Below are 11,923 nucleotides of genomic sequence, written 5' to 3' on the forward strand. Positions count from 1 at the left end.
TTTTTGCCTCTCCCTCCCCCGCCCTCCCTCTTCTTTTTTTTTTTTTTAAAGAGACACCTTTAGAAAAAATGTATAATAATGCATATTTTTAAAAAAACAAACCAATATATATATCAAGGTTAGTCTCTTGCATTTGAACTACCACAATATTTCACATCAGCAACAAAAACTTGGTAGGAAAATCTCTATTTATAGAATCACTAACAATAAAAGATCCAAACTCTAACATAAGGAGGATAAGATTAAGTGAACTGAGTGCTGTACATAAAAAAAGGATCTTGGGAGTCCACCTATGTTCTGGTTTATCAGCAGGAAAGACCAAATTAAGAGAGCTGGTTGTTTTTGTTTTTTTTTTTTTAACTATAAAAACACTAGATAACTAAACTAGTCTGAAAACGAACTCTACTTATATAGTTCAATATAACAGTATTATATACAATATAACAGTCTTGTATTCATGTTAAATTCTTGGTCATGACTGATATATTTTTAGTTATACAAGAGAATGTCCTTGTCCTTAGGAGAAATGCACTGATGTGCTTTGGGATAAAGTGAAACAATGTCACCAACTTTCTTTCACATGGTTCAGAAAAAAGTGGTGGGGTAGGGAAGCAAACAGGAAGAATAAAACAAAATTTAGCAAAACTGATGAATCTAGGAAAACCACATACAGGTGCTCGCTATACTATTTTTCAAAATTTTCTGGAAGCTTAAAAATATTCAAAATAAAAAAGAGAAAACAACTTAAAAGTAATTATTTGTTGGGAAAAATAGTATTTACTTAAATGAATATTACTAAGTTGTTTAAACCACAGGAAATTATCCAATCCTTTTGTTTAACTCTAAAATTCTATGGGTCATAGCCACCTGAAGGTTTTTATTTTAATATTCTTTTGGGATTACGTCAATTACTCTCTCTCTGACAGACCCACAAAATAACTAGAATTCCTACTTACAATAAAGGTATACAAGTGCTAAAAACATAAGTATACATTTAATATTTTTAAACATAAAATTCAGAGCTTTACATAATGAGTATTTCTATTGAGAATGTCAATGTTAAGTTTAAATATATATAATTATGAACTAATGGAGTTTATTTTCACTCATGATTCACAAATGGGGCTATCAAGACAATTTCTAGAACACAAAAATTTAAATGAAGTCAGTATTTTAAGCATCATGATACAGTTTTCCACCCAATTCATTACCTCTGTGTGCTTCAACTTTCTCAACAGAAGAGGGGTAACAGTACTTACCTCACAAATTGTTGTAAAACTTTGTCAAACCATTATTTGCAAAGTCCTTAGAACAATGCCTACTCTACATAGTGAAGGATTGATGGTGAAGCTGAAACTCCAATACTTTGGCCACCTGATGCAAAGAATCGACTCACTGGAAAAGACCCTGATGCTGGGAAAGACTGAAGGCGGGAGGAGAAGGGGACGACAGAGGCTGAGATGGTTGGATGGCATCACCAACGCGATGGACATGAGTTTGAGTAGGCTCCGGGAGTTGGCGATGGACAGGGAAGCCTGGCATGCTATAGTCCATAGGGGTCGCAAAGAGTTGGGCACAAAGGAGCGACTGAACTGAACACAGTGAAAGTGTTAGTTGCTCAGTTGTGTTGCTCCAGGAGTTAGTTGCTCCAGGCTCCTCTGTCCATGGAATTCTCCAGGCAAGAATACTAGAGTGGGTTGCCATTCCCTTCTCCAGGGGATCTTCCCGATCCAGAGATCGAACCCAAGTCTCCTGCATTGCAGGTAGCCTCTTCACCAACTGAGCCACCAAAGATGCTGCAAACTGAAAGTCGCTCAGTTGTGTCTGACTCTTTGCGACTGTATAGTCCATGGAATCCTCTAGGCCAGAATTTTGGAGTGCGAAGCATTTCCCTTCTCTAGTGGATCTTCCCAACTCAGGGATGGAACCCAGGTCTCACACTACAGGCAGATTCTTTACCAACTTAGTTATCAGGGTAAAGAATAAAATAGATAACCAGTGGGAATTTGCTCTGTGATGTAGGGAGCTCACTCATACGTATGCCGACGGCCGATTCACGTTGATGTATGGCAGAAACTAACACAATAGCGAAGTGAAAGTTGCTCAGTCACGTCCGACCTTTTGTGATGCCATGGACTGTACAGTCCATGGACTTCTCCAGGCCAGAATACTGGAGTGGGTAGCCTTTTTCCTTCTCCAGGGGATCTTCCCAACCCAGGGATCAAACCCAGGTTTCCCGCATTGCAAGCGGATTCTTTACCAGCTGAATCACAAGGGAAGCCCAAGAATACTGGAGTGGGTAGGCTATCCCTTCTCCAGCAGATCTTCCCAACCCAGGAATGGAACTGGGGTCTCCTGCATTGCAGGTGGATTCTTGACCAACTGAGGTATGAGGGAAGGCCATAGTGGGTGAACAGTAATTCTTATCTAGTGTTATTTCTAATTGTACATAAAAGTTATGGAATGTTTATACAGGCTTTAAAAAGCAGTATCTTGCTAATATTGCCAAGGCTTATTTTAATACTCACCCCTAAAGTTCTATCAAAATTACCCTGTGATACATCAATTTCTTTTAATCAAATTGGTTCAAGTGAATTGATTCCTGACTTCTCTAAAGAAAGCTTTATGTCATATAGAAACTTTCACTATAATAATATTTATTGTGGAACCTGACCTGTGTAAGATAAATTAAACAGTAAACTTTAATAGAGTTATAAGCTGAATTACGTCCTCTCAAATTCACATTTAAGTCTTAACCCCTAGTACTTCAAAATCTATTTGGACGCAGGGCCTTTAAAGAAGTAATTAAATTAAACTGGGGTTATTAATCCAACATAACTAGTATCCTCCGAAGAATAATTAGGACACAGAAAACAGAGAAGGATGACAGTATTAGGAAAGAAGGCAGCCATCTATAAGCCAAAGAGGGAGGCCTCAGAGGAAATCAAACCTGCTAACACCCTGATCTCAGACTTCTAGCCCCCAGAATTTTAAGAAAATTAATCTGTTATTTTAGTCACCCAATCTGTTGTACTGTTATGGCAGCCCTAGCAAATATACAGAAACCCATCTACTTTAGTTAAAAACACAATTAAAAGTAGTTATTTGAAGATAGTTACCCCTAAAATTTTTTAAATACTTAGAAGTTTGAAAATGCTGTTACATGACTGACTGCACAGACCCCAGGAAACAAAATGTAGGTTAGTGTCCATTTAACTTAATACAAGATATAGTGTTAAACAGTTCCCAAAACTGCACATTTTTCTTTTCAAATAAGTAAGAAATACTTACTTCCTTCCTCGAAATAATGGGGAAGTTGAGGTCTGTATTGGACTGACATTTCCATACGTCAACTGCTGTAATGACACAGCTCTAGACAAGCTACCAAAAACAAAGAAAGAACATGATAAAATTTCCTCTAACTCCAAATGTTTCATATAAAAAGGATCTGTGTCAAGTACAAACTGAAACTTACAAATAACATGGGCCAAAACAACAGTGCACTTACTCTGCATTGTGAAAGCTGAACTGTGCATCTATAAGCTGCTGGTGTGAGTAAAGACTTGGTGACAGGGCAAAGAAGTTATTATGTTGTTGATGGTTTGGAGTGAAAGGCGGGCGACCCAAAATTGAGTTTGGGAACATGCTCTTGTTCACTAAAAGACAACATGTATTCTTCTACCTAGAATAGTTTTAAAGACAAATTATTATAGATTAAAGACACTGAACTTTTTGATAACCAGTATCTACTATTTAATAAAGTTACCAAGTTACAAATTTCATTTATAAATTTATTTTCTCAAATAGATCTCTTAAGTCACAAGATACATAACAAAATAATAATGATGAATTTTAAATCTAGATTAACTCTATTATTCAAATGACACTAAAATCTATGCAAATTTCTAATTTCATAAATTACTGTCATAAACTTATCAACAACTCTCTTATAAATCAAGTTAACACCATTATACTTTGATAATAAAAAGAAACCACCCAAGAGATGTATTTAATGAAATCTACAATTTCTTACATTTATCCCCATTTTAATTTATTCAAAAGCATAAGCCTTCATATGACAACCCAAGTCCCAGGATTTAGAGCTTACAGATCTGATCAAACAAGGGATGGAATTTTATTACCTAATAACTATTTATAAAACTCTGAGATTCCCCTCAAATTCTAAATAACTTATAAAAACAGCAGCCAATAAGAGAGTTTGTTCTGCAGGAACAGAGAAAACCTATGTAAAACGCAATCAGAATCGTTCACTGCCCCTGCCAAGAGACTAGATATTTATTCTTTGCAATGACTGACCCCAAAAGGCTGTAAATTCACAGAGTGGGATAAAAAAACAAACTGAAAACAAATATTAAAGTCTACAAAGTAAAAATAGCATTCCCAGCTTATATTCCCAATACAAGCAATTAAAAAATTCATCTATGAAATAATGGAAAGAGAAATCATATAATATGGTAACAAAGAAATCTGTAACATAGAAGCAGTCGTTCACCAAGAAAACGTTAAGCTTGCTAGAAACCTACAATGAAATCTACTACGGAACTGCCTACCTAGGCACACAGAAGCTTCCAATTTAGATTTCTAGAAAAACAACAGTCATGGATCATCAGAAGTTAAAAATTTTAAAAAGGCCTAGTAATAAATAGAAACACTTGGAACAAACGAAAGATGAGAGGGAAAAAAAACTCATTAATTTCATAATTAATGAAAAAAATACTGTATATGTAAAACAAGAATGTGTTGTTTAAAAAGCAAGAAAGGCTCTTGGAAATTACAAAATTAAAAGCAGAAATATCCAGCAGAAAGCTAAAAGAACACTGAGGAATGAACAAGAAAGAAAAACTGGTGAGGGCAGACAGGAGGCAAAACAGTAAGAGAAAAATATAAGCAACCAGGTGGTCCAACATCCAACACAACTTAAGTTCCAGAAAGAACAGAAAAGGAATTACCAAGAAAATAAAACAAGAACATGGTCAGAACTGAAGAACACCAAGCCTTAGACTCAAAGGATCCAATGAGTATAGAGCACAAGATACACACACACACATCTATATACACATATATATATAAGTGCATATTACAGTGAAATTTCAGAATACCAGGTAAAAGAAGCTTATAAATATTACAGAGAAAGAAAATGTTATAAACAAAGGAATGGGGTGAATAGGTAACAAGGTCCTACTGTAAAGCACAGGGAACTATATTCAATATTCTGAGATAAACCATAATGTAGAAGAATGTAAAAAAAAGAATGTATATACATATGTATAACTGAATCGCTTTGCTGTATAGCAGAAATTAACACAACAGTGTAAGTCAACTGTACAATTAAAAAAAAAGAAACACACAAAGGGATGGTAATCAAAATGGCTTTGGACCACTCAATAGCAACAGTGGAAACAAGACAAAGAAGTGAATGCCTTCAAGGCTTCTGTAGGAAATGCTTTCAAGCTATAATTCTATACCCAATTATAGTATCAGTGCAAAAGGAGAATAAAAACCCTTTCAAGACATGTAAGGTATTGAAAAAAGTAAAAGAAAATCCCAGATCTAGGAAAAGGGAGTTCTCACACAGGTCAGAGACAGTAAATTCCCCAGGATGGTGGTGAAGGGAAGCTCAACAGCTTAAAATAGAACACATAAACAGAGGGCTACAAGAAGATACCCAAGGTGGAAAAAAAATGAACTGGTAGTTTACCTTATATATTTGACCAGAGAAGAGTTTGGCCAACAGAGCAGAAAAAATTAATTATAGGAACAGAAATGTAGCAAGTGAGGGCTTCCTGGTGGCTCAGTGGTAAAGAATCCGCCTGCCAATCCCTGGTCTGGGAAGATCCCACATGTCTTGGAGCAACTAAGCCCATGCGCCACAATTACTGAGCCCACCCACTGCAACTTCTGAAGCTGGTGCATTTAGAGCCTGTGCTCTGCAACAAGAGAAGCCACTGCAGTGAGAAGCCCGCATACAACAATAAAGAGTAGCTCTCACTCTGAGCAACTAGAAAAAGCCTGTGTGCAGCACTGAAGACCCACCAGTCAATAAATAAATAAAGTCTTAGAAAGAAATGCAATAAGTTAAAAATAAATTACTGAAACTACAGACAAAACACACTCAAAAGGTCATATAAAAAAGAAAATGTAGTCAGTTACCTACTTAGTTCTTAAAATAACATGAATATTTAACATATTGATTTAAACAGAAATTATAACATGTATACAGGTGAAGTTGCTTCAGTCGTGTCCAACTCTTTGAGACCCTACAGACTACAGCCCACCAGGCTCCTCTGTCCAGGCGATTCTCCAGGCAAGAATACTGGAGTGGGTTGCCATGTCCTCCTCCAGGGGATCTTCCAAACCCAGGGATCAAACCCACATCTCTTATGTCTCCTACACTGGCAGGCAGGTTCTTTACCACTAGCATCACCTGGGAAGCCCAAAATTATAATATATTTATATATTACTTACTACATTGTATTTATTTATAATTACATGTTATTATATTATATTTTACATATTATTTACATGTTTATATACATCATAATTTATGATGAGAGAGGCTACATAAAAGTGCTAAATCCTTATTTTCAATAGATGTCAATCTAAAAAACAAGTTATAAAAGTTGTGTCTTCTTTTTTTTAGAACAACAAAGGAAAACAATATATATACTACTAAAAGAAATAATAATTGCCTCTGGAGATTGGGACCAGATGGCTTGAAAAACTAGAATAGGAGACAACAGGAGAGGGAAAAAAAGAAAGCTCTGGGAAGAAACAAATAAACCACTCACAGAAACTTCATTCCTTTTCAATTCTGAAAGATTAAAATTTCCTAGGCTAGCCATACATAGTGAGACTCACCAGTTTAAAGTTCGTAAGAGATTGTGCAGAAAAGCCACCATCAGATCCCAACCCAGGTGCCAGAGACAAGGTGCTACCTCCAGAAAACAAGAGTTTGTCAGCTTTCTTCAGAATGCCTTTCTCCAGCTATAGGAGACTGATTTTTTTTTAAATTCCTATAATGTTTGCCAAACTATACTCTCTGATGTTTGCTGCTGCTGCTGCTAAGTCACTTCAGTCATGTCTGACTCTGTGCGACCCCATAGACAGCAGCCCACCAGGCTCCTCCGTCCCTGGATTCTCCAGGCAAACACTGGAGTGGGTTGCCATTTCCTTCTCCAGCCTGTTGTTTGCTGCTTAGAGACAATATCTTGAACCAAGCAGGATTGCACAGCATTCTTTATTAAAAGTACTCTCAATAACAGTAGAATGCCAGATCTAAGGCTGTCACTAATGCCACCTTCTCCCTTTACTTGGGTTCATACTCTTTCTTGGCCTCCCTGACTCTGCTTCTCTGATCCAACTTCCCAAAAAAAAATTACTATGTCATAGGATTCATGAGAAAATGACATTAAATACAATTCATTATAAAGAACTGTGCTTGATATTTAATTTTACTGTAATACAGACAATACAATATGGATCTGATCAAATAAGAGAAGGAATTTGTATTCAGAAAAACTAGAATTAAAATACTCTATATTCAGATTTATTTAAACCAGTCCATAGGTAAAACTCCAGATATTTTGTTTATGTGTATAAATATGTTTGTATTTTCTTCATGCTTGAGACCCAAAATGACATAATAGCCCAGATTATGGGCTTACTTCTATCCTATTATAAGGTCAGAATAAGGACAGAATAAGTCAAAAGATGTCTTGTGGCCCAGAAGTACTCTTCAAAGCTAAAGAAGTACTCTTAAAAGCTAAGAATGATTGCATACTTAGTTACTTTAGAGCAGTTACCTAAATCAGTGTATCCCAAATTCCAGATAAGCATCAAAGGTTTTGGAGCACCACCAAAGCAAAGAATCTGTCAGTTCTCCTCAGATGAATTTTGGCCTTCAAGTCCAGCTTATTTAGGCCAACCTTGGAAGTGGGGAGAATCATTCCTAGGGAATTTAACCAATGACATTCAATGCTTTCCAATAGGTATCCTGCATAATCATCTAGAGATAAGGAAGTAAACCAAAAGCCCATGGATTTCTATTCCTTTCTAATATTTCTCTTAATATTAACAGACACGCAAAGATAGTAATATTAAGGTACACACACAGAGTCGTCCCTGACTCTTTGCAACCCACCCCAAGGACTGTAGTCCACCAGGCTCCTCTGTCCGTGAGATTCTCCAGGCAAGAGTACTGGAGTGGATTGCCATTCCCTTCTCTAGGGGATCTTCCCAATCCAGGGATCGAACCTGGGTCTCCTGCATTTCAGGGAGATTCTTTCCCACCCGCGCCACAAGGAAATCTACTCCCTTAATACATTCCAACACTAATTCTGATGAAGATAAAAATGACACCAAAATAATAACCTATTATAAACAATATCGGGCTTCCCTGGTGGCTTAGATGGTAAAGCATCCACTGGATCGCAAAGAGTCAAACACTACCAAGCAACTTCACAAAAAAAACACAAACAATAGACAATATAAGGGATCATTTTTTAAACAAAACAAAGTTTCTGAGAATAAAATCCAGCAAAACTACTATCACACCGGATTTAAGGGGACTTCCACAAAATTTTAAATTTTTTTCTTATATTCTGAATAAAAGGCTTTTTCAGCAAGTAGAGAAAAAGATTACTCCACATTATCCACAGTACCAGGTATAAGAAATTTTATGATAAAGAAAATGCAGATGTTAGTGGTATCCTATTTTTCTTAGTTTGAAAGTTATCAACTTCTCAATCTGTCTTGACTACACAATGGAATAAATTTTGAACTGCTTTAAAACTGCTGCATTGGTTCCTGCCTTAAGGAGAGATTAAAGAGACACTTTTAAGGATTACTTCTTGACTAAGCAAGCCTACTGGGAAATTATACAGGTCTATCTGTAAATAATCATACATGAGACAAGGCTGTAATGGAGTAGTTTTCAAAGTAATTCCTAGTGACATAACCTTTGGTCCTGTAACTTAAAAATCGGAATTTCTATCCTAAACTTGACCTCCTCCAAAGAATTACAGAACACTCAAGATTACATAAACTCCTTCATCAAGATTTCCTAGGAAGTGGAATCTGCAGTTATCTGTCCACTTTGTCCAAATGCCTCTGATCCCCTAAACTTACTACTCTTCTTCACAATACAAAAAGTCTAACTCCTAAATCCTGCTCACCCTTTGTCAACCCATCCATAGGTTGTGAAAGAGACGTTTGATTAAGACATTTGATTAAGAATTAGATCGCATCCAAGTGCTGAAAAATAATCGAGCCACATGATTCCAAAGGAACATTTCTTCAGTGCCTATTCCACACAGAGCCCGTTACGGGACATTTCCTACTGTTTAAAGTATTGTTACTGTCAGTACAAGGCTGTCGATGCCATGTTAAAAAGCCTTACGGAAATGAAGCATACGAGAGTATTTACAAAAGTAGCATGTTACCTGTAATACAAACACATAGAACTTAGTATTCACTTATGATCTTTCCGTAGAAAACCACACACCACACACCTGTTAAGTTGCCAATTTAGCTTGGGTTTCAGTTTCTTTTTTGTTCCCCTCACTGGTATACCAATATAAACAAACAACTGGTATTTCAGACAAAGAGGTGAGACAGAATCAAACAAGGCAGGGAACGTGGACGATTCAAAAGTTGGGAGACACATGTACCCCTTCGCGTTCTGGCCTAGAGAGTTGAAGAGGGGGCAAAAACAAAACACAGGGGGTACACAACAATCGGACAGAGTCCTAATCTGTGCATTTTCCTGTAACTCGAAGAACTGAGGCAATTTCACAACCACTCAGTGAAAAGTCTTAAGTTTCAAAGTATTTACCTTAGCTCTTCACCACCCTTTGAAACCCCATGCAGAGTCTCGAGACGCTCTTCCTCGTTTGGTCCTAGACTTGAGGACGGGACGCGAGGAAGACAAATGAGTGAAGAACGTCACAGTTCCTAAAATGCTTCAGCAAATTCAGCAGTCCGGGGGCCGCCCAGACCTCTGGGATATTGAGGAGATACCGCCGGAACCTCCCACACAAAACACTAGTTTTCGAAAAAGTTTTCGGCGCGCCGCGGCGCCCCGCCCCGCGCCCCCCAAACGGGCCTACAGGGAGGCTTCCCTCTCTTAAACCCGCTAACTCACAAGTGTCCTCGGGAAAGGACTGCGCAGGAGGGTCGACCGGCACCCCCAGCCCAGGAGCTCCAGGAGCGACGGCCTGGCGCGCTTGGTCCTAGCTTCCTCCCGAGCCAAAGGAGGTAGTGCCCACGCGGAATGGATAGGCCTGGCTTCGGGCTGAGCGCCAAGTCTCGGCCTCGGCAGCAGGGAGGAGCGACACAAGAAAAGGCAGGGCCGGCAAGGGTGTGGGAGCTCAGGGGCGGTGGCAAGAGATGGAAGACTAAAAAGAAATCGAAAAAAAGAGGCGTAGAAAGCCCTATCGGAAATACCCGGAAGACCGACGTGACCCGGATGGAAACAGCGAACAGGCAGCGGGAGGTCATACTTCCGGCAACGGCCTCGCTCACTCCTGCGAGCTCTTGGCTCGAATGCGCAGGCGCTCGAGTGTGCAGGCGCGCGGCTGGGGGCGTCACGGTTAGGCTGGAGGAAGGTCGTAGCTGCGAGCGCGTTGAGGCTGGGACTTCCTTGAGAAAGGCAGAGGGTTTCCCTGAACCCCATCCCTAAGCTCACATTCTGATAAGCATTTTTTTTTTTAACGGTCCTTCCTGTCTGCATGGAGTGACTCTTTCCCAGAGAAGCTTTTCTTGGCCTCCTGACCAAGTTTTTCCCTCACCCTTCTTCACCGATCAGAATTAAGCTTTATTTCTTTTTTTTCTCGTTAATGATCTGAGAGCTGCTTGGGGACCCTTATTTATCTATAAAGCCTGGACTAGTCCCTGTCCGTAGTAGCTAGCATTCACTAATTCAAAAAGTATTTAGTATTTCTTCTTGAGTGAGCTTTAATAGTTGTGAAAATATAAGCTGTCGGATTTACTCGTATAAAGCTGTTAACAGTATTTATTGTCCTTTTAAAATACACAGGACCTCACTCCCTGGTTCCTGAAATTAGTGATTTATGTCTTGTTTGTTTTTTTCTGATCGATCTGGTAAGAGGCATATTAACCTCACTGATTTCAAATCTCAAAATCAGCTTTTGGTTGCGTAGGTTTTCTCCGTTTTTCTTTTGCATTGATTTCTGCTGTTATGTTTATTTCCTTTCTTTTTTGTTGTTGTTTTTAAAATAATTTGCCAGGTTCTTGGAAACTGACGTCATTGATTTGAGATATCTCTTCCTTTGTAATACAAGAATTCAGTAGTACAGGTTTCCTTCAAAATACTGTTAGCTGCATCCCACACATTTTAATATATTGTGTTTTCATTTGACTTCATTTCAGAATACTTTTCTAATTTCCCTATGAGTTTTTTTCTTTGATCCTTTGGTTATTTGTGTGTTCTTTAGTCTCCAAGTATCAGATTTTTTTCTAGAATATCTGTTATTGATTTCTAATTTAATACCATTATCATCAAAGAATTTACTTCATATAATATAAATCATTTTAAATTTATTGAAATTTGTCTTGTGGCCCACAGTGTGGTGGGTTTGTCTTGGTAAGTGCTCTGTGTACGTTTAAAATAAAAGTTTATTCTGTAGCTGTTGGATGAAATGTACAAACGTCAATCACACCAACTTGCCTGATCCTAGGCTTCCCAGGTGGAGCTAGCTGTAAAGAAGCTACCTTCTGATGCAGGAAATGTTAAGAGATCAGGGTTTGATTCCTGGGTCAGGAAGGTACCCTGGAGGAGGGCATGGAAACCCACTACAGTACTCTTGCCTGGAGAATCCCGTGGACAGAGGAGTCTGGCGGGCTACAGTTCATAGGGTCGCACAGTCAGATACGACTGAAGCGA

At 38.3% G+C, this 11,923-nt stretch overlaps 1 protein-coding gene across 4 annotated transcripts in view; it reads right to left on the bottom strand.

The window, feature by feature from the left end:
• Nucleotides 1-10,508, bottom strand: part of PAPD4 (PAP associated domain containing 4) — a 60,804-nt gene extending 50,296 nt beyond the window's left edge. For 2 of the 4 annotated variants that reach the window (XM_010834591.1, XM_010834588.1), the window contains exons 1-4: nt 10,163-10,508; nt 9,854-9,922; nt 3,509-3,682; nt 3,292-3,381 (exon numbers count right to left, since the gene is read on the bottom strand). In XM_010834591.1, coding sequence (XP_010832893.1) covers nt 3,292-3,381; nt 3,509-3,645 — 227 coding nt within the window. In that variant the 5' untranslated portion in view covers nt 3,646-3,682; nt 9,854-9,922; nt 10,163-10,508. The remainder of the gene's footprint in view (nt 1-3,291; nt 3,382-3,508; nt 3,683-9,853; nt 9,923-10,162) is intronic. The other 2 variants (XM_010834589.1, XM_010834590.1) reach the window with 2 other exon arrangements.
• Between the last annotated feature and the right edge of the window lie 1,415 nt (nt 10,509-11,923).

Source organism: Bison bison, unplaced genomic scaffold (genome assembly GCF_000754665.1).
Source record: "Bison bison bison isolate TAMUID 2011002044 unplaced genomic scaffold, Bison_UMD1.0 scf7180017864034, whole genome shotgun sequence".
NCBI classification, from domain to species: Eukaryota; Metazoa; Chordata; class Mammalia; order Artiodactyla; family Bovidae; genus Bison; species Bison bison.